General features: G+C 40.0%; 2 protein-coding genes across 8 annotated transcripts in view; one reads left to right on the forward strand and one right to left on the reverse strand.

Moving 5' to 3' along the window:
- Positions 1 to 17,430, forward strand: part of tmem266 (transmembrane protein 266) — a 30,447-nt gene extending 13,017 nt beyond the window's left edge. For 6 of the 7 annotated variants that reach the window (XM_086072653.1, XM_086072650.1, XM_086072655.1 and 3 more), the window contains 7 exons: positions 7,676 to 7,830; positions 9,960 to 10,033; positions 11,612 to 11,668; positions 11,784 to 11,922; positions 13,606 to 13,721; positions 14,075 to 14,267; positions 14,641 to 17,430. In XM_086072653.1, the coding sequence (XP_085928779.1) occupies positions 7,676 to 7,830; positions 9,960 to 10,033; positions 11,612 to 11,668; positions 11,784 to 11,922; positions 13,606 to 13,721; positions 14,075 to 14,267; positions 14,641 to 15,389 (1,483 nt within the window). In that variant the 3' untranslated portion in view covers positions 15,390 to 17,430. The remainder of the gene's footprint in view (positions 1 to 7,675; positions 7,831 to 9,959; positions 10,034 to 11,611; positions 11,669 to 11,783; positions 11,923 to 13,605; positions 13,722 to 14,074; positions 14,268 to 14,640) is intronic. The other variant, XM_086072657.1, reaches the window with a different exon arrangement.
- A 1-nt stretch (position 17,431) lies between these two features.
- Positions 17,432 to 22,633, reverse strand: etfa (electron transfer flavoprotein subunit alpha). The gene is made up of 12 exons (XM_086072658.1): positions 22,493 to 22,633; positions 21,672 to 21,821; positions 21,477 to 21,558; positions 21,328 to 21,410; positions 19,818 to 19,917; positions 19,632 to 19,742; positions 19,459 to 19,560; positions 19,308 to 19,376; positions 19,120 to 19,202; positions 18,520 to 18,585; positions 18,338 to 18,418; positions 17,432 to 17,694 (listed from the first exon to the last, which is right to left on the reverse strand). The coding sequence occupies exons 1-12, from the start codon at positions 22,529 to 22,531 to the stop codon at positions 17,659 to 17,661; spliced, it is 1,002 nt and encodes a 333-aa protein (XP_085928784.1). The 5' UTR covers positions 22,532 to 22,633; the 3' UTR covers positions 17,432 to 17,658.
- Between the last annotated feature and the right edge of the window lie 830 nt (positions 22,634 to 23,463).

The raw sequence follows: 23,463 nt of genomic DNA on the forward strand, positions 1-23,463 counted from the left end.
GAAAAAAATCGGAAAAACTGAGGAAAATATCTTTTTTTTTAAACAGAAAAAAAAATTACAAAAAAATTATTTATTAAAACAGAAAAAATACTCCCAAAAACAAAGCTTAACAAAAACAAAAATTAGTCAAAAAAACAGAACTTTTTTTTTTCTCCCCAGGTGAATGCAATACGCTTCTGTACTTTGTCACCTAGTACCCCCCCCCTTTTTTTTTTTTGCAAAGTAAACCATTAGCTAAAGAGAATCACATTTGAAGTACCGTTCTTCCAAACGCAAACCCTCATGTTGCCGAACGCCTCAATATTTGATGTTTGCTTTTGTATCTGGCTGCGCTCGGAAAGGAGTGGAAGAGCACACAGAAGCACGTTCAGTCTTGCTCGGCAGCTTGGCAGTGCTCTTCATCGGGAGACGTGGGCGATGATGTGGGAGGTGGATGTTCTTGCCGACCACATGGGGCACAAGCAGTACTCGCAGATTGTGTGCAGCGGTGAGCTGGATGGAATTATTAATAGAATTTGGCTGCAACCGTCTCCTGCGCGCAGGTTCGAGATGTGATTTCACACCACAGTCAAATCATTATTGTCTTAATTCATGTCAAATAAGACTGCATCATCTTAGCAACCCGGTTAGTGACAACTTAGTGCTGCTTTAATAGGGGTTATGACCGGTCTATTTTGGATGAGTTTGTTGGTAATGGCATTTGGAAGAGTGATTATAAAGTTTCCGAACCCTTGATTTTTGTGATGGGAAAAAAGAGAGCAATGAGAAATGATTTGCCACCATTAACCTTATTTATAGCCAGTACAATTATATTGGGGGGGGGGGGGGGGGTTGGGTAAGATAAAAAACTAAAATAATGTGGTTGCATAAGTGCACACACCCTCTTAGAACTGGGATGTGGCTGTGTTCCAAATGAACCTATCATCACACATCATGCGTTTTTTGAAGAATCATACGTGCCAATTATAGATAAATTAAAAACTGTGTTAACTTCAGGGAAGTATTTATTTAAATTGTTTGTTAACTTTATAAGAGATGCTGAGCATTGAAAGTCTTTGCACTTTTTCTTTTTGTTTGAAATTAAAACTAAGATAGGTAATAATTTAACAACAAACAACAACATTTAACAAAACCTACAAAATAAATAAATAAATAATTTCCAATTTAATACATTTTGTAGAAACTATTTGCACGTACCCCGCCATTGTTATTTACGTCGCAAAGCATTCAGTGCGTAGTGACGCAGAATGGCGGCTGTGAAACGCCTATGAAGAAAGCAAGGTAAGCCTCCGTAGCGTTCCTAAAGGGACGATCAAAACTCTTGAATGCGTCTGGTGAATGGCGAGAGCACGGCGCGGGGGGAGGGTGACTCTCCCGATCGCATGTTGTTTGCTTAGGAACGCGACCAGGCTTAACTTGCTTTCTTGATAGGCTTTTCACCATTCTACGTCACTACGCACTGAATGCGGTGCGGCGTAAATAACAACGGCGGGGTACGTGCAAATAGTTTCTACAAAATGTATTCAATTGGAAACTATTTATTTATTTATTTATTTTGTAGGTTTTGTGCTTGCACTGACTTTTATTTAGAATTGTTCATAATTCCCTCACCTTGACTGCGACCCCGTTTCAATCTGAAGAAAAACAGCCCCAAAGCGTGATTCTGCTTGACCTTTTTTGTAATTACGGCCAAAACGAGCTAAGCATAAGCTCGCTATTATCCGGACTGGTTGCTGTGACCTCCAGACTCGGCGGAGCCCCGACTTCTGTCAAATCTTCTCGGCGTGCGCCTGTTACGGACACAGCCGCCGCTTGTCCTGACTTTTCATCCGCATCTCAGCTGGCTGCCCACAGCAGCGGCAACAGCAGCAGCATATGCCGTTGATGTCCAGGGGTCAGACTGAGAGGTGTGAGGCGCACAGCAATGACAGATGCTTCATATGGGTCAAACGGCCGCTTTGACTGGAGGAGAGAGCGGAGGGGGAGCGGGGATAAAAGGAAGGATGTTGGATTGGAGCAAACAACCATAGTCCACTTTTTTTTTTTCTCCATTCACATCACTACCAACAGCTCCGTTTGATGAATGTTGGACATTGGGGGGGTTAGTCTCTAAATTATCGAATGGTATGAATGTGAATGGTTGTAAATAAAGTGCAAATATCAATAGCATCTAACTCCCTGAAGAAGAAGAAGAAGAAGAAAACGTTGAATACGTATCAAAATGATGACATAGCCTGTATCCTGTTCCTGGTCTTGGTCTGGTATTGCCATCTCAGGTTTTATATTCTTTGGGAAAATGTATTTTTTAAATAATACATTAAATAATAAATAAAATAATAATAATCAATAATAAATTGAATAATGAATAAATAAATTATATTAACTCATTCACTACCATTGACGGCTTTAAACGTCAAAAATTTATTTGAACTTTTTCTATTAGTTTAACCTTTTTTTCCCCACTTTTGTTAACAAGAGTATGAAAACCGATTAATTACAATTAAAAATAATAATAATCGCCAGACTCCTTGAATTTTTAATAATCTTTTCATTTCTTTTTTATTCATTCACTGCCACTGATGGCTATAAACGTCAAAAATTAATTGTAACTATTTTTATTAGTTTAACATTTTTTCTACTTATATATGAAAGTAGTAATATAAAAGGAGTATAAAAACGTTTTTTTATACTGTACATTTAGAACAGATATACAATTTGTGATTAGTGAAGTCATGCAATTAATTACAATTAAAAAAATAATAATCTCCTGACACCCCGAATTTTTAATAATCTTTTTTTTTCTTTTTCTTTTTTAGAATTTATAGCAGTGAAGGAGTTAAAATAAATAAAAACAAATCGTTGACTGTCGAACGTGCACTGTATAGTTATGGTGGGATATATACGAAAACCGTGATAGATTCTCACCAAAAATGTATGTGGACATGTGCAGACGTGCTTATCATAGTCTGAAAATATTAGAACGAAACTCATGATATTTTGGATTATTTTAATGTTATGACGCCGAATAATGAAAGCGTTATTTTTTTTTAATTCTATTCACGCCGTAACGTGGGCTCTCCTAGTTGCAAAACATTATATCACTTTAGCGAATAACGGAAGCGTTATTATGCATAAGTGTCAACGCCTCCGACGTTAACTACGATAGCCATAATTATAAATAATAATAAATATTGACAATAAACCATAAAATTGGTCAGTTAATTGCTTTTTTACATAAGCCCTCTAAATTATTTTGACCTTTTAGGCCGAATAACCCAAAACACTCATCGTGATACTGTTCCATTCCAGTCCTGTAGGTGGCAGTATTGTGCATTTAAAGTAACCACAGCGCCTTCTGCTTCCCAAAATAGTGAGAATTAAAAAAAATAATAATCATTTTCCTCCTTTATGTGAACCTACATTCAAATGTAATGTTTTTCCTTGGCCCGTTCACTACACCATGACATCCAGTAACCTGCTACTGTGTTGATAGATGCCCGAAAAGAGCAAGATGTTGCTCTTCGTACCTCCTCCCCATCTCAAACACTCATAGGAACAGTCCTCTTCATCAAGCTGTCCCGCCCGCCTGGCCCCATGTGCGGCACAATAGATGACATTTGAGAGTAGCGGGTTTAAGGGTTTGTTAATATTCACAGACATGCAAAGTGCGAGATTGCTTTTTGGGCTGAGAGCGAGGAGCGATGGAGTGTCCTGGCGAAAACCTATTTATCAAGGACAGCTTGTCTGCTGCTACACACATGGAGCCCGATCCATCTTCATTTGCTTCGACTCTGTGGTCCATTTCTGTGGCGAAGACCAGCGCTTTGTGTCCCCGCTGCTGTTGTCAGTCCTCAGTGGGAGGATGCACGAAAAACTGAATTGCTGAGAACCTATACTGTACATCATCTGTCGTAATAAAACAAGGCTTTACAATGATATATTCAGAGCATACTTGGATGCCTTTTTGCTATATTGTCTAATGTGCATACATTAGATTAGATTAATGTGCAAAAAAAAAAAATCACGGTACCCGCGGGTACTAGTTAGCCCCAAGGACAACATGAGCAGCCTATGGATTTGTTCTCAAAATAGCTCAAAGTTTCTTAATCTACCAAAATTTCCGCATTTTCTTTAAAAAATTTAATAGATTCTGTCACATAGGAAAAAGTATGTTACAGCAATATTTTTGCTCATCGTTATCTTACTGTCAGAATCTAATTTCGGCTCATAATGTTACATCTAAACCTTGAAAGTGCTTGTTATACAGGCAGGTATGCAAATTGATTTCCTAGATAAATGTACAAAAAAAAACATGGTACCAGCGGGTACTAGTTAGCCCCAAGGACAACATGAGCAGCCTATGGATTTGTTCTCAAAATAGCTCAAAATTTGTTAATCTACCAAATTTTCCGTATTTTCTTTAAAAAAAAAAATGAAGATTTTGTATGTGCTTTTTATACAGGCAGGTATGCAAATTGATTTCCTCAAAATGTCACTTTATTAGCATATCCTGGTCCCATGTGTGATATGTAGATACAAAGCCTCTCAAGTGAAGAAAGTAAAAAGGAAGTGTAAGGTGGATTTTGTCCTCTGACCTTTACTGCTCTGTTTCCTGCAAGCTCACAGTCGGCGTCCATTTTCCCCCTCCCGTGCCAGCTGAGTTCAGCAGAATGCTGAGAATCAAGAGAAGCTCTCACCGCAGGCAGCGTGAGGCTCCTCTTCAGTACACGAGACCCGTTATTAAATCTCCAAAAAAGTGCTCACATTACTATTCAATCATTCATTTTTTTGTTATTTAATGTTGTTGACACTCTATTGATTGGAATTTAAAATGTTTTTTCAATTTTAGATTTATTAATTTCAGTAGATTTTTGTTAACTATAACTTTGCTTGCAAAGTCAAAGCAAAGCAAACATTTTATTATATTTATATATTTTTTTTTCTCACATTTTTTAATTTGTATTTTTTGTTTTTTGAATATCAGCTTTTATTTTTTATTTTGTTTTACTGGTTTATTTATTAATTATTTGTTTGTTTTATTTCCATTTATATTATTATTTTTAATTATTGACTTATATTTGTATATCCAGTTTTAGTTTAACTTTTTAAAATGTATTTATAATATATTTGTGTTGTTTTTTTATTTCCATTTATATTCCCTTTTTTTTTTACTTATTTTTTTATATCCAGTTTTAATTTAGCTTTTATTTATTTATTCATTTATTTGTTTTTGTTCCTCCATAGTCTCCGTGTGACTGTAGTTCACTGCACTACATCATAGAACGAAGGTTCAAATGTTTTGGTCGAATATTTAATGTGCTAACCTTTTTTTGTGCCCAATTAGTGGAACGATCCATATGTTAACAGTACTTTGCATCTGCATGAATAAATAACTAAGTGTTGGCCATGCAGAAAAGTGTCGCTCGTTTGCTCACCGCCTCCCGGTGATGAATCACTTTGTGGGAAAATCTAATTGTCTGTGGCCCAGCGTGCCGCGCTCTTTTGCTGACCTACGTGGCTCTGTTGTAAATGTGCAATCAAGACATTAATCAAGAGTTCTGATCGATCATTTAGAGGCCTGCCAGACCTGCGCAACTTGCACGGTATCGTGATTTTTTTTTTTTTTGTTAGGCCTCTTTTTGAAGGGGAATTTTGTGTGCACGTGTAACAATCAATAACTTGAGTGAGTTGATCGAGTGGTCCACACTTATTAGCTCTTAATGAAACACACAGCAAACCTCCTTGAAGGTAATTGAATTGACCGCATGCGACCCTCCGTGATTGAAAGAACGACATGTGAGTGAAAGTTCGCTATCTGTGGCTGATGTCTTTCTTCCATCTGGACGTTCTCCCACAGATGACGCGCCCTCACCGTCCATCTCACCCGCTATTGATCGCCCTCATGATCTAATCCCCTCGCTTTGCCCTCCAGTCAGCTCCCCCCGATCCCCCCACCCGTTGCCTGTTGATGTCTTCATGAAGCATCAACAGCAGCCTTTCCTCTTTCCATCCTTGTCGCTGTGTGTGAGCATTCCCAATTGATCCGAACCTGCCATGGCCCTGAGAGAGTAGGTGGGTTTCCATCCACCTATTTTTATACGAATTTTCAAGAAGTCCGGAAAATAGATTAAATGAAAACGCCAGAAATTAGGGGGAAGACCAAAATTCGCAAAAAAAAAAGTTTTTGAAGCGTATCGAAAAAAGGAAATCGCGCATTTTGGCGATGGAAAGGTTTTGTAAATAAGCGACTACAAGACCGGATATACGACGCACGTTTTGACCGATACTACGTCACACGCACGTTTGTAGTCACAATAAATGGTGGATGATAAAGTACGATATGTTTGGGGAGACGAAGAAACACGATTCTTTTTATAATTAATTAAAGAAAAAAACTACAATGCAATTTTAGATGGCTTTATTAACATCAGCTCTCAATGTAACGACACACTTCACTTACATGCGGGAGGGAAGCCAACAAGACAAACTACTTCCGTTCCAGTCCGTTAAAACCAACATTCCCACATGGAACTCCCCATTGTCCCAAAGTTCCGTCATTACAACGTCATCTCGCGGCGCATATTCGCAAAAGAAGAGCGGGTGGAAACGGGCATAAGTCGCATGTCCGTTTTGCGCATTTTCACATAATTCGCATAAAAATTTCGAGACATTTGGATGGAAAGCTGACTGCTGATTTCTGTGCTCTTCCATAGCACGCCAAAATTGTATATTGATCCTTGGTAAGACATTTCTGCTGGACTGTTGGAATGTTGCTACAACCCCGCTAATACTAAAAGCCAAAAATGTTTTAACCAAGATTGTGTTATATTTGGTTTCACTACGTTAAATGCGATATTCTGATTGGTATTTCTTTTGTGGAATATGAATTAAGGCAAGGCAACTTTATTTATATAGCACATTTAATGAACAAGGTAACTCAATGTGCTTCCCGCAACAAAAAGCACAACATCTAAAAGCATTCACAAAACAACTGAAAACATTCAGAGCAAAAAGAACAATTGACGATGTAATGACATTTTAAAGCAAAGGAAATAAATACAAAGTAGCTTTCTGAAATTACCGTAGAAAACAATTCTTCAACAACAAAAAATCCTTATCAAACGAATGGGGGGGAGGGGGGTTAAAAACAGTTTTTAATCTAGATTTTAAAACATTTATACTTGGGGCTGACTTCACTTCGCAGCATAACAGCTAAACGCCGCTTCACCATGTTTACTTTCAAACATAGGCTCAACTAATTGACCTGAATCTTAAGCAAATTCATCCATTTTCATCCATCTTAAGGGGCAGCCATTTTGACCAACACCTCCCTCTGCTGTCAAATGTCACATGACTAAAAGCAGATCTTCGTAATGCGAGCCCGAGGCGAAATTGACGTCAATTTCCGTCGCTCCGCACTGGGCCGTATCGGCCGAAAATGGCAACCCCCCCTGAGATGGATGAAAATGGAATGACTTGCTTAAGACTCAAGTCAATTTGTGGAGCCCAGGTTTCAAAGTAAACATGGTGAAGCGGCATTAAGATGTTATGCTGCACGCAAATGGATTAATCTACGTCACACTGAAAGCTGTTTTGGAATCCGTGTATTTTTCTATAGATTTTTTTTTTTTGGTTGACCTCGCCTGCCGAAAAATCTTTCTTTCCCCTCTCCCAGGTCCAACTGGCTGAAGCCGTGCTGCGGGGGCCGGGCGGCGCTGTGGCAAGTGTGCCTGTCGTCGGCCGGCTTCAACTGCGTCCTGGTGGCCTGCGTGGTTGTGGTGGTGCTGCTGCTGACTCTGGAGCTGCTCGTCGACACCAGGCTGCTGCAGTGTGAGTAAACAGATGCGGATTTAGGGAGTCCAGCTGCTCCTTTTAATTGACGACCGTCAGCGCTTGTCTGCACCTGGAAACGCCGTTGTAGCGTGTCGCGGCTGTTGTGAATGTGCAATGAACAAGCTGCTAACTTTTCTGCCAACTCATCGTTATAATGATTCAAGTCAGTAATTGCGTCGTTTGTCATTTTTGAGTCGCCACGGGACGACAACCACTGCACTAAAAGCACACAAGATGGGTTTATTTGATATACAGTGGTGCCCTGAGATGCCTTAAATCCTCATTTCAAAGAATGGAAATGCCTTTAATACTCCCAAGCCCCCCCTTAAAAACAACCAAATATTTTGTAATATGTTTTTTAATAAGGAAAATAGCACTCCATAATAGCGTGCTTCATAAACATATAGTAATAACTACATTTAATTGAAAGAATGAAAGTTTGTGCTTCGTGATTGTCATTGGGAATCGTGGTATGCTCCACTTGGCCAAAGGGGGCAGTATGATACAGTCGGGATAGACACAAACGAAGAAGAGGTTCATTGGTGTTTAAATGTCCGTTGTTTATGGGATTATAACACCCTGACTATTGATACTAATTTTTAGCATGTCTGTGGCATTTTCCATTATTTGGGTTATTTTCCATGTTATCATCAAGCTAACATTCATTTAAATACACAACATATACATTTTTCTTTGTCTCTTCCGTGTTAGCATTAGACTAATATTTTTTTAAATACACTTTTTTTTTGGTTTCTTCCATATTAGCATTAAGCTAACTTTTTTTTTTTAATACGCAACATGTAATTTGTGTCTCTTCCATTTTAGCATTAAGCTAACATTTTTAAAATGCACATCTAATTTGTGTCTCTTCCATGTTAGCATTAAACTAACTTTTTTAAAATACACATCAAATTTTTGTCTCTTCCGTCTTAGCATTAAGCTAGCTTTTTTTTTAAATACACATCTAATTTTTGTCTCTTCCACATTAGCATTAAGCTAACTTTTTTTTTTAAATACACATCTAATTCTTGTCTCTTCCATCTTAGCATTAAGCTAAAAAAAAATACACAACATATATTTTTTTGTCTCCATGTTAGCATTAAATTATTATTTTTTTTTAAACACACACAACATATCATTTTTGTGTCTTTGTTTTATGTTCTTGGAATGACTTTAAACAGCTTCAATCCTGTCCATAAATGACCAGACTGCTGCTTATTTTGAAGTGAGTGATTCTGAGTTGACTTTACTACCGCCATAAAGTGCACATTTTGTAGCTCGGATTTTTGCTCCCATGCCGAAGCAAAAAAAAACAACTGGCTGAATGACGACTCGTACGGTATCACCAAAAAGTGGGGTCACTCATCTCAAGGCGCCACTATTCTGTATTTAGTTGAGTTTTTAGCATATACTAAAGACACATACATATGATTAGTACTTGGAAAGCATCCAGCAAGACCAAAGAAAAGCATGTCTTATTTCTTATTCATCTTTGCACTTCTCCTATCTTTTAACTTTTAATGAGATGAGTGGTCGCAGAATGTTCAACATGATCCCAGGTGGGAAAGGCGTGCTGTGATGTAATACGAGGAATACGATATACAAGTACAACACACACGTGTTGAAACAGCAGTGAACTGCTTTAGTTTTTTTTATTTTGTAAAATCTTATGCCATATATTGGGTTCAAAATACTGTATTATGCACTGAGAACTTCTTCTTTTTTTCTCACCTCCTGTGCATTTGTTTTATATGAAGCCATGTTAAACTCTCGTAAGGACGGTCCAAGCTATTGTGTGCTAGTTTATCTTCTCTATCCTCTGACCTTAGGCACCTGATCAATCACAATCTCGGCAAGCTAACTGTCCCATTAGTATTCCACTCTTGATACACAAGCGGCGTGACCCGCCACAAGCCCATGTCGCATTCATCCGCATCATCTGTCGTGGCTAAGACACGCTCGTTCCATCATGAGCGCAAGGTCACAGGGCACGTGACCAGTGCCAGCTGGTATATACGTTTTATTAGCGCAATAAATACGCAGGCAGATAACAGTACACGTGCAAAAGCGGCACCGAGGTCACGTGAGCAAGTCAATTGACCAATCGTGTTCCTTCTTCCCCGCAGTCAACAACGCAACCCAATTCGCCGGTGTCATCCACTGGATCAGTCTGGCTATCCTGTCCGTGTTCTTCACTGAGGTGAGTCTCCAGCAGAGCTACGGGCAGATAACGAGCTCCACTTGCAGATGGAAAGGAGCGATTCGATTATTTGTTTAAGACTAATGTACATCATGGGTGGGAATCATAGAGTATTTAGAATATTTTGTATTGTAAAAAAAAAAAATTGAAGAAGTTTACAGTTTTCAAAATTTAAACATGTTTATGTGAACAATATTCAGTCATTTAAATGTATCCTGAATGTATCATTTATAAATCATTAACATAATGTTGTGTGCGTTTTGAACATTTACAAGTGTTCAGTATAATGAAATGATTGACATTATTAAAAGCAATATTTCAATTTAAATAAATGGTTTCTGTACTAGGGCCTGATCAATCGATCACTCTTTTTCCCCTTGATTTTTTATTTATTTATTTATATTTATATTTTTATTATTATTTTTTTTTATTTTTTTCAATTTATTTTTTTTATTTTATTTTTTTTTTGCTTTTGCTCAACGCCCAGGTTGGGCCAGGTGGGGGGAAAAAAACACTGGCTGATATTTAAAAAAAATAAGAAATCCACTGGTGGAAATGAGTTTCTGAGAGTAAAAAAAAAATTGTTTTTAACTCATTCACTGCCATAAATTCATTTTATTTAACATTGTTTTCCACTTTTGTTAACAAGAGTATGAAAACCAAGAAATTAAAAATTATTGGACATTTAGAACAGATATAAAATAAATTTTAATCGCCCGATGCCCCTAATTTTTTATCTTTTTTTTTAATCATGCCAGATGATTAAAATGTTTAATTGTAATTAATCGCATGACTTCACTAGTCAACTCACAATTAATAAAAAAAATATATAGGTTTTCATACTCTTGTTACCAAAAGTGGAAAAAATGTTAAACTAATAGAAATAGTTCAAATTAATTGTTGATGTCTATAACTGTCAATGGCAGTGAATGAGTTAAATCATTAATTATTTTTTTTACTGGCAGGAATGGGCTTCCATATAATGACATCCCACAAAAAAAAAAGTTTAATCAGAATAAAAAATTCTGCCATGTTTTTGCTATTTTTTCTCTCTTTTGTAAACATCTCTGTTGTCTAAAAGACCACATATTGTTGAACGGTCAATTGTTCTGTCTGTAACTCATATCTTTGTTGTTGTAAGCGTTGCGGGACCATATTAATCATTATACATTTATTAAATGAATCTTTATGAAGATGTATTGGCCCCACACTGGAAAAAAAAAAGTGAATTTGACAAAATATAGTCTTCATTTTACAATAATTCTGACATTTTTATTAGAATATGTCATAATCCAAAATTTGACTGCACAATGTTCTTGTGGCTCCAATTAAGTGCAGGTGTTCAAAGTATCGATCACTGTTTCCTTTACAGCCTGGGACGTTTTTCTTCCTCAGACTTGACGAGCCCGCTGCTAACATTTCAATTCATTAGCAGGTTAGCCGCAAGGAATGAACCCATGTGCGCAGCAGCAGTAAATGCCACCACCTCAGTCTTTTATTAAGAGTTACGACCCAGAATGCACTGCTTTCTCACATCTTAGCCACAGTGTCACCTTCTCTCTGTCTCCATCTTCTCAGACCGTTTTCAGGATAGTGGTCCTGGGGATATGGGATTACATCGAGAACAAAGTGGAGGTAAGCTCCCGTGGGTGCTATTAGTCCCGCCTCAGGGGCTCCCTTCACTGCAGTGTCATTGCTTCAATGTCACCGCTCAGCGAGTGTTTGGTTGTTGTTTTTTTGGTCGCCTCAGGTGTTCGATGGAGCCGTCATCGTCCTCTCGCTGGCCCCTATGGTGGCCTCCACCGTGGCCAACGGCCCCAGCAGCCCCTGGGACGCCATCGGCCTCATCATCACGCTGCGCATCTGGAGGGTTAAAAGGGTCATTGACGGTAAGACTGAATCCATGTGAGCATTGGTTTTCTGCATGTGCGGAAAACTGAACGTACATTGTTGTATTTAGGCAATGCTTTTCATGTGACCCCTAAAGGTTTGTTTGAATGGTAAATGGACTGCTTGGATTTGGGTTTGTTTGTGCATTGTGATGTTTGTTGTATTAAAATAAAAAGTTAATTAAAAAACAAACAAACGAGGTTTTCCTCATGTGCTGTTTGTATGGGGAATTTACGCCCCCTTGTGGAGGTAGAGTGAAAGAGGGGGAGCATAATTGAGACCCGGGATAGTGAAATGAGTCAGAAGTCGTATGGGTGGATTCTGAAATATGAAGCAATAAATGGTTCAGCAGGTTAAACTTCTTCTACCGCTTTCATTGATAAAAAGTTAAATTTTCATGACATAAACATTGTGAGGTGTTCAAATATCGCATTTTGTAAAAGGCACTCATCAAAGAAGTCAGTAATTATCTCAAAATATAGCAAAACAATTGCTTAATTACTTCCCATTAGCAATTTTGCTAAATAGTTCATGACCCCAAAATACTGGCCTCTGATTGGTCTATTGCCGTTTGTTTCAGTTGCTTCTGACGGATCTGAGCAGAAGATACGCTTGCGCGCTGTAGCCTCCCAGCTAACCCATGCGCCTTTGTGGCGGCCATGTTGGCAGGGGCAACGTTCCTATCAAAGGCACTGCATGGACATTGCAAATACATCGCAACTTGTTTATTTCTTAACCAGTTGTGATGAAGTTTAATATTTTTGCCGACGCGTGTACTATCAATATATACAATTTGGGAAAATATATATTTATACTTTTACCGGTGAAAAGCTACTTCCAGTACGGTGTTGTACGTGACCGTAATGCAGCGCAATGTATTCGCTGACGTCTTTGACCTTCCTAGCTTAGCACCACTGTAGACACGTAGCTCAAAGGGGTAGCATCGTACCTAGGTATTCATATCTGTGGTAATAATGTCATGAGTAATAATAATAATGTATTGAGTAGCCTAGTGCAATAGTTGGTACGTGATTATGTGAAACCTTATTTCTGAAAGCAACACTTGAAATAATTTTTAATCTAATCAGTACGCACACTGAGAAACAAAGCCAAAATATTGGCTTCTTTATTTATTATTCTACGTATGTTTGCCATTCAAGCTTGAGACCACCATGGTGTGTGTGTGCGTGTGTTTTTGTGTGTTAGTATGTGTGTGTTTCGAGCTTGTTGCCTCAATTGTCTCTTCCCTCGTTATTTTATTTATTTAACATGACTTGTGGTATTATGCTGTCCTAATTAATGTGTTTTTGTTCCGCTGAGGCAGTCGCTAAGGGCAAACTGTTAAACCAATTATGGAGAGCAGAACAAAACCAACAATGACTTCCAACAAATAGTGTAACAGCCGTGCTCCCCCTTGTGGCTTTCCAATTAGCTGCACAATGCGCGTAGTAGAGATGGCAGGTGAGCGCCAGTAAATTAAAAGTTGTAAGTTTAAATGTGTGTGTAAAAAAATTAATGAATATATAAATAAATAATGATAGAAGAATGAAGTATTCTCAATGTTTAAATCTATAATTTGATTGTAACTAATTCACCAATTATTTACGGAAAAAAAAATCTAAAATGGTGATCGTGAAATAATTACAGTAACGGCGTGTGTTCCTGCCCCGTATTGTCCCCAGCCTACGTGCTCCAAGTGAAGGTGGAGATGGAGCTGGAGATCCAACAGTATGAGAAGGCCAAGGCGGTGAGAGAGGAGCAGCTCGACCGCCTCACGCAGATCTGCCAGGAGCAGGCGGTAAGCGCAACGTGACGTATGTTGGAGCTCAGCTCGTAGTTACAGTTTGTTACCAGCAGAGGGCAATAAAGCACCGAGAAAGAAGGAAAAATAAATCATTCCTTTTTCAAAAGGCGAAATTTTTCCACATCACTTAACTTGATAGCATTTTTGGTGCATTTTATGTCATTACAAAAATAAAGTTAGTTTTACTGTAACACTGTACCATAGACTGTCTGTGAGCTCTGATGTCACTGAAATGTCATCCTATACCATTTCGATTTGTGCCTTGTACAATACCGCCTGTCCGCTTCTTCTATCTACGTGAAGAAATGAAGTCAACACCCCTTTTCTCTTCCTCTCTTTGCCTTCAGTTTGAAATCCGCCAGTTGAGGGCTCACCTGGCCCAGCAGGACCTGGATCTGGTGGCGGAGCGGGAAGCAGCCATGCAGATCCACCATATGTGGGGTAAACCGAGCAGCAGTTTCCACGAGGCGGACGGACTGGCCCCCGGGGTCTCCGATCATCACAGGCCGGCCAAAGTCAGAGCGCCCGGAGGGCCCTCAGGTAACCGTCTGGAATAGGCGGCTCCTTTGTAACGGCGGGCTATCAGGTGGCTTCATGCACAAGGCGGCGTTCACTCGGTGTTTTCAGCGCTAAGTTGTGGCCTCGGTGCCTTGAGACCCGCCGGACAAATGATTGTTGATACGCCGATAAGTGAACCTGAAACGGAATGTTGCTCACGTGGAACTGGCAGCCGTGAGAAATCCCTCACACTCGCAGAATTCTCTTTTAGTTTCTTCTTACAATTCACTTTGAAAGTGGACAAAGCACTGACAGCCTTGATGGGTACAAAAGCGACAATGTTGCCCTGCAATAGTTTTGGTTATTTAGGAAGACACTGAATTCTGAAGTATTTCTGCATCTTCCGCTACTTCAGATCACCACGGCCAGGACGACATGAACAACTACATCAGCCAGTATTACAGCGAGCCCAGCAGCGGTGAGCATCGACCACATCCCGTTCGCTCCTCGCTTCCGATATCCGTATCGGTCATTGTGGCGTCTCTCGTAGACATGGGCGTTCCTGACCCGGCGGCGCGTATCATCACCACGACGGCCATCGACATCCACCTGCCCAACAACCCCACCCAGCTCCCCCCGTCCCTGGTGAGCGCCGACGGCGCGTCCGGCGGCCGGCTGCGGCGCGCCAACAGCTCGGCCAGCGAAGCCTCGACCACGACGGCGTCGCGCATCAGCAGCCGCGCGCCGGGATCGTCGGCCGACTGCAGCTCCACCGTGCGCGAGGCGTCCACGTCCACGGACTACAGCGACCAGCGCTGCTACCCGCCGCCCTACAGCAGCCCGCTGCCGCTGGCCAATCAGCCCAGAGGGAGCCCCAGCGCCGTGGTGCAGGAGCTGCTCTCATCTCTGTCCGAGAACTCCTGTTTGAGCCAGAAGGGCCTGGACCCGGTCAACCTCAAACCGCCCAGCCCCACCGGTTCCACCAAAAACAGCCCCGAGCTGGAGAACAGGGTGAACATCTACAACAAGAGGAACCAGGAGAGCCGGCTGGGTTCGCACGCCAAACCGCTCATCCATCTGCAGGGAAATGAAGCTTTCCTGGAGGAGAAATACAGGATGATGGAGCCGGTCGACGCGCCCGTCCATCACCTGTCCGGGACATAAGGTGGTGGAAGAGAGCAGGAACAGGAACCTAAATCGATGCTCCAGTCCATCATCTGCCTGGGACGTAATGTGGTAGAAGAGAGCAGGAACAGGATCCTCACTTGATGCGCCAAGCTACCATCTGTCTGTCAGAGTCATAAGATGGAGGACAAGAACGCGAACAATAATACACTATTGAACTCATCATCTGTCTGAGACACAAAATAGTGGACAGGAACAGCAACCTAAAAAAAATTTGATTAAATTATCAGTTTGAGGCATAAAATAGTGGCAGAGAGCAGGAACAGGAACCTCACTTGATGCTCCAAGCTACCATCTGTTTGCCAGAGTCATAAGATGGAGGACAAGAACGCAAACAATAATACACTATTGAACTCATCATCTGACTGAGACACAAGATAGTGGACAAGAACAGGAACAGGAACCTAAAAAAAAATCAATCGATTATCAGTTTGAAACATAAGATAGTGGCTGAGAGCAGGAACACGAACCTCTAAAAATGTTTGAATCCATCATCTGTTTGAGACAAGATAGTGGACAAGAGCAGGAACAGGAACCTCAAAAGATGCTAAAATCCATCCATCATCTGTCCGTGACATAAGATAGTGGCAGAGAACAGGAACAGAAGCCTTACTTGGGACTCCAAACCACCATTTGTCCAAGATATACGATAGTGGTTGAGAGCAGGAACAAGAACATCAAAAGATGCTCAAATCCACCATTTGTCTGTGACATAAAAGAGAGCAGGAAGAGGAACTTCACTTGGTGCTCCAAACCACCATTTGTCTGAGGTATACAACAGGAATCTCAAAAGATGCTCAAATCCATAATTTGTCCGTGACACAAGATAGCGACAGAGAGCAGGAACAGGAACCTCACTTGGTGGTTCAAACCACCATTTGTCCGAGGCTTACAATAGTGGCACAAAGTACGAACAAGAACATCAAAAAATGCTCAAATCTATCATCTTCCCGACACATAAGATAGTGGCAGGAAGCAGGAACCTCAAAAGATGTGTGAATCATTCATCTGACTGAGATATAGGTTGGGAAAAGAGAGCAGGAACAGGAACCCTTATAGATGCTCCTGCCAATCATCTCTCAAGGACATAACATGGTAAAAGAAAGTAGGAACAGAAACCTCAAAAGATGCTCCAAACCATCATATCTTAGACATAAGGTGGTATAAGAGAGCAGGAACAGGACCATTCGTAGTTACCATACTCCAAAATATCCATATCTCTGGAAGAATAAGGTAGAAGGAGATAGCAGGAAGAGGAAGATCCATTGATGCTCCAGTCTATCATGTCTGGGCCTTAACATGGTGGATGAGAGCAGGAGCAAGAAATTAAGTTAATGCTCCTGTCTGGGACATAGGGTAGTGGAAGAGTGCAGGAACAGGTATTTTGAAGATAACCCATCCATCATGTGTGATGGGCGTAACGTGCTGGATGAAGCGCAAGAACGGCCATGAGCCTGGGCCACTTTTCAGGAAATGACTCTCACACAGAAGACACATTTGTGATCATTTGAAGAAACTTGAGCAGCAACAGGGAGCGTTCCTCATGCTGTATGGGCTACTACAAGCATCTGCAAGCATGTCAAGCTGTTTCATGAAAACTTCCTAAAAACAGTTTGACAAAACAACTGCAGGTTGCTGTGGAATCAGTATTGAGATAAAGTCCTTTCTAATCTTTGTCTTTCTATTTTAGCAATGTTTGTAATTATAATTCCATGAATGGATTTAAAAGAAAAAAAAAAACTTTTTTTGCAATCTAACCAAGTTCATCTTGGCCACTATTGAAATTTTAACATGTGCATTAATGTCTACGTTATTGTATTAATGACTTTTAAAGATTGGCTGAGCAGGTGTGTAAATATTTGCAAACAGGAGGAATTATGTGTGTCTACTACGAATTGCTCATCGCATGAACCTTCAACAATAATCGCACACCAACTTTATTGTACTGTCAACAGATATTTTCTATCTCGGTCATCATGGTCGACCGACACTACAATAAAGGGAGAAAAGAAAACACAAAGTGATTGGTCACCTTTAATAGTCCCAAAATTACAACTCAACAGGAACACGTCCCAGACCACGGCCAGGAAGTGAAATAGCAGCTCGTCATCACCAGAGGCACGAAATATCTTCAATCAATTGTTGACATTTAAAATGTGTGTATCTATAAAATGGTGTCATTGATCTGAAGGCGTTCACAGCAGGTCTGTTGCATCCTGCATTTTGTTTTCTGCCGCTTGCTTCGTCCTCACTTGCTCAACGCTTCAGTCATCTCGGGAACAGCCTGGGGGAGGGGGGGTGCAGAGTTATGCAAAACAGTCAAACGTTCTAACTCGTTCATAACTTTATAGTTGAAAAATGTTCTAGAACCCCCCAAAATATATATATATATATTTTCTTAATCGTTTTTTTTTAATTGATCAGCAGATTCGTCAGTTCTAAAAAAAAAAAAAAATTTTTTAAAAGCATCCTGCCAAATAATAATAGTCGCTAAAGTACATTCTAATAGTTCCTTAGCGACTTGAGGACAGAGTTCATCCCGAGTATCAATTGTCCTTTTTTTTGGGGGGGGGGGGGGGAGACGAGCAGCGAGGACATCCATTTTAATCAGCTATCTGATCGGTAAGCGGTAAGCCGATCCCGCGCCGGAGGTCACAAGTCCACCGCCACTCACAATTATTTCTAATCGCGTCCGCGGGGAGTTCGTCGAGACACCGGCGCACTTCACGTGACACCTGCGCCGTCCCACGACAGCCGTGGATCACTTTTAAGAGACGTTCAACACAATGTGCTTATTGTGATTGTAGAACTGTCTCACAAAAAACAACCATTATTTATTTTTGTGATTTTTGATAAAGCACCTTAATTTGCTTCAAATAAAAAATAAAAAAATTTTGGGGGTGTTGCAGCTTTTCCACAAAGCTCACCTTGAAGAGATCCGCAACCAGGCCGTAGTCTGACACCTGGAAAATGGGAGCTTCTGGGTCCTTGTTGATGGCCACAATAGTCTTCCCAAAAAAAATCAAAAAAAAAAAAAAAAAAAAATCAAACAAAATTAAATCTTTCAAGAGCGCATCAAGAAATTGATTTTACAATTCGCGAGATGTACCTTGCTGTCTTTCATTCCAGCCAAGTGTTGAATCGCTCCAGAGATGCCCACCGCGATGTACAGGTCCTGTGGACAGGAACAGGAACATGCACGTAAACCGGAAGAGGCGCACATTTTATATTGCGGCCCACTCTGGCAACCCAAATAGTTCACCAGTTTTTGTGTTGAATCGAAACCAGCTGGTCTTGATTAACATTTGCAAAATCTTAATGAAGTCCGCTTTGCTCTGGTCTAAGAAACGGGCCAGGCCGCGCGACTCGCAAGGAAAATGGAGGAACTGTCCCTCGAAGAACGCTAACGGCGCCGTTAGCGTCACTTTGCAGGACTTAATGTGCGGATAATCATCAGCAGAGAAACTGCCCGAACCGTCTAATGGATCGTTAACCTTTGACGAAAGGACAGCGGCGACGCTTGGAACCTCCAAGGTCGAAGATGACGACCATTCATTCTGAGACCGGTCGACATGTTGGTCATTGTTATTTTTCCATGTTTCTCAGACGGGTTGTGCCTTAAGACAAATTTGTTTTTTTTGTTTTTTGTATCGTTTGTTGAATAATCTGGTTCCGATTTTCATTCATCTTCCACATGGGAGCAACTTACCGGTGCCACAATCTTGCCCGTTTGTCCCACTTGCATATCATTAGGAACATAGCCAGCGTCCACTGCAGCTCGTGAAGCACCAACTTTTAAATAAAAAAACAAAACAAAAAAACAACAACATTGTGTAAGTTGTTCAAACGAATAATAAGGACACAAAACGACGTTTTGTGTTGGGAGCAACATCCAACCTGCTGCGTTCATTTTGTCCGCAAGGTCATAAAGCAGTTTGAAGTTTTCTCCACTTTTCAATCCTCTTCCTGCAAAAACACATGAATGAATGTGACAATTCTATAGTTTGTGACTCCTGATAAAAAATTTTTTTTTTTTTAAACATCCCACCTCCTGACACGACAATCTTTGCACTGGTCAACTCGGGTCGGTCACTCTTGGTCAAATTCTGTTCCAGCCACTCGGAAATTCCCACGGCGGAACCAGAGGCCACTGCAGGGCGCGCGAAGACCGCACATGAACGCATATTCCGTCCAACCGACGGCCACGTTGTTCGCCATTACCGTTTTCCGTCGCGGCGCTTCCGCCCTCTGCGGCCGCCGCCTCGAACGACGTCCCTCTTACGGTGAACACCTTGACGGGCTCGCTACACTTGACCGTGCTGAGCGCGTTTCCTGGTGACGTCGCATACGGACAGCATCAGGAACAGTAACGCTTCGTACAAAAAAATTATATATATAATCATTTACCGGCGTAGATGGCTCTGACAAACGTATCCGGTGACTTGATCTCGATAATATCAGAGATTGGAGCCACATCCAACTTGGCAGCCACTCTTGGCAGAAGGTTCTACACAAACAACGCAATGATTGAGGATTATGAGGATGAGGAAGAGGTTCACATTGTAGATGAAAAAAAGAGAGAAAATATATTTTTGTCTCTGTGTGAAATCAAACAAACCAAATAAATCTGTTGTTTATCCGCTTATTTCTGAAAATGCGTCTGGAAGCAAGTTTTTCTGAATTATGACATCACGATAAATCAAGTTTCTCCGTCCATGACCCGAGAGCAAGGCCTGGTGAAGATCCTAACTTCTAAGCCACTTTCAAGCATCTGTCATAAACACTAAGCCAATATAATGCTGAGCGACCACTTTTCCCCCACATGTGTGACGCCCTATCTTAAAGCCAAAAGGTAAGCAGAGCTGCATTGAATTCTGTTGGATGCACAGGTTAAAGTTAGCCAACAGTGTTAACTTCTGATACAGTGGATATTAAAAAAAAAGCCCCCACACAATTTAAACGGTGGCAGGTGCGTTCAGACTCTCATTTAACACGAGTTTGAATGTGATTGGTTCATTCTGAATACAGACACATTCCCAGTTGTAAGAGGGTGTGCGGACTTGTGCAACTCATTGTCTCAGTTATTTTTACTTCCCCTCTCGATTCCCCCCCCCAACTGAGTTTGAAATTATTTCAAATGCTCTTGTTTTTTTAATAACAAAAAGGCTGTGTACACTTTAGTGGCTCATTTGCATAAAGAGCCACTTTCTCAAATGGTGTAATTTCAGCAAGACAAGAAACAGGACATGTGCAATATGCTATAATTAGTTTTTAATAAATGCATATCCAGACATGCTATCAAAACACTTGGGAATTGTTTTAAATTGTGAGTGGGGAATTTTTATTTTCTTTCTTAACTCATTCGCTGCCATTGACGGCTATAGACGTCATAAATTAATTTGAACTATTTCTATTTAACACTTTTTTCCATTTTTGTTAACAAGAGTATGAAAACCTAGAATTTTTTTTGTACATTTAGAACACATGTAAAATTTGTGATTAATCATGAGTTAACTAGTGAAGTCATGTGATTAATTACGATTACAAATTTTAATCGCCTGATGCCCCTAACTTATGAAAAAAAATTAATCATCTTTTTTTTTTATATCTGTTCTAATACAATAAAAAAAATCTAGGTTTTCAAACTCTTGTTAACAATTTTACTAATAAAAATAGTTCAAATTAATTTTTGACATCTATAGCCGTCAATGGCAGTGAATGAGTTAATATGTCATCAGAATAAATGTTGCCGTCCATTCAAAACTTAAAATTACAGGTCAGAGTTCTATAATATCTTTAATTATGTGCTGAGTGTTTTTCCAGGTTCACACTGTACCCCCCTTTCATCTACGAAACTCGGGGCGCTGAAAGGCTACTTAAAAAGCAAAAAAGAAAGAAATGAAAAATCCAGTATTACCTTTCCAAAGGCAGATGCACCAGCACAAATATGGGTGAAGTTGAACTGCTTTTGCGTGGCCAAGACGAGCGGCGTTAGCTCCTCTGGAAAACAAGACCAAGAGTGAGTCAATGTCAAAAAATGAACAATAATGCCAACAAAGTCTCTACCTGGCAGAGCTCCTTTGCAAAAGTCATTCTGAACCACCAAAACTTTCTTCACACCTTGAACTTTACTGATTTCCTCCACAACCTGGGCGGGAAAAAAACAGACAAAAGCATTTTAAACGTCTACCGTCAATAAAATGGGACATTTTTGTGTTAAAACGTGTTAAAGCAAGAATATGAGCCGGATATTTTTCACACCTTTGCACAGTTTGTTCCTGCGATCAGACAAGCCACCTCACCGCCAAGTTTGCTAGCAGCACTGATGGCGTGCAGTGTAATTGGCGTCAACTTGTCATTGTTGTGTTCCACAACCACCAAAGTGCTCTGAAACCTCTGCAGGACGCCAGCCTATTGGACAAAACAATATCAACATAACAAACAACTTCAAAAGTTATATTAAAACGAATAATTGCGATTATGACTTGCCTGCAAACGTAGATAACTTTAAAAAAAACACACACACACATTAAACATCAAATGAAAAGTAATGTTGCGTATGAACAAACAATCCTGTGGTTGTGAAACAGCATAATGTTCACCTTCAAGATCCAGACATTACTAGCCGAGAACAGAGCGGTCACGCAGATTGCCTACAAAACGAGCATCTGCGTCCTATATTTGACCTTATGATATGTATTTTTTGCGCCGTATTGTTTAATATATGATAAATATTACCAGGTCAAGGACAACATTCTAGTTTCAACTCGCCAGTTGCCAACTCCGGTTTCATAACCACCGCGCAGCTATGCTAACACCGCTTAGCATTAGCAAAAAAAACAACAACAACACCCTAGTGGAGTCATAATCAAACATTACAAAATCTTGTGTCACACTATTGTTTATTTGTCAAGCGTGTGTTTTAACAAATTGTGCACGACGAATTTTGACCAAGAAATGAACCTGCCTGCCTGGCCAGCTGCTGCAGCAAGAAAACTGATAAGACAGTTGGCGTTTCGAATTTAACGCAAAGAAAAACACAACAATTAAGTCACATTTTAGCCGCTTCGTCGAATTCTTACCAAGCGCGTCACGTTCGTTTTGGACAAAACTCTGTTCATAGTGGACTCTGATCTGGATGCTCCTCCGGACTGTTGCACTCACTGACAACTTGCTGCAGAAGGCACTGGGCCAAAGGTCAGTAGACGTCATCTGTTGACTTCTCGCGAGATCTAACAAAGGACGAGAGGTTGGATCGCCGAATGAGGTCACACAAGAGAAACATTTAAGACGTTTTTAAAGAAATATTTACTGTAACTTACCTAAAGAAGCAAAAAAAAAAAGAAAAAAAGATAAAGATGTAAGTTTTTAGTAAATACAGTCCAATTATGTTTCCCGTTATATTTGATTAAAAAAAAAAATCGTATAATGTTTCTAATAAAACTATATCGTTCTGTTTAAAATATAACTATGCTATTTGGTTATTTCGTGGGGTTAGCAACTCCAAAATTTAGGCATTTTACTTTGTGTTTATTTATTTATTGAAGCTAATTTGGGTATAATTTACACACATTGAATAAATATTATTTTAAAATATGTATAATATCCACACGTGCACCTACCACAGCATTAGGAACACCTTAACAATGCAAGAGCCTGTCTTTAAAAACTTGCTTATAGAAAACATGACACAGAGCACATTTATGTGAAGAAATGCAACAAGAAATGCTAAATAATTTCAATGTTGTGGAACAAAATTGGTTACATGTATTTTCCATCCAGTAGAGGGTGCTATAGAGTAAAATGCAAAAGAAAAACTTAACATAGGTTTCAGTTGTTTTTTATGATAATGACAAAATATCAAATGAAAATGGAATTAAATATTGCCATTGTAAGTAGCATATCCTAAAATATTTTTTAAAATAATAATAGTAATAATAATAATAATAATAATAATAATTATTATTATTATTATTGATTGGCTGGCAACCAGTTCAGGGTGTACCTCGCCTATTGCCCGAAGCCTGCTGGGATAGGCTCCAGCGCCCCCTGC

Source organism: Leptonotus elevatus, chromosome 4 (genome assembly GCF_054856555.1).
Source record: "Leptonotus elevatus isolate MCC_2025b chromosome 4, RoL_Lele_1.0, whole genome shotgun sequence".
Classification (NCBI taxonomy): Eukaryota; Metazoa; Chordata; class Actinopteri; order Syngnathiformes; family Syngnathidae; genus Leptonotus; species Leptonotus elevatus.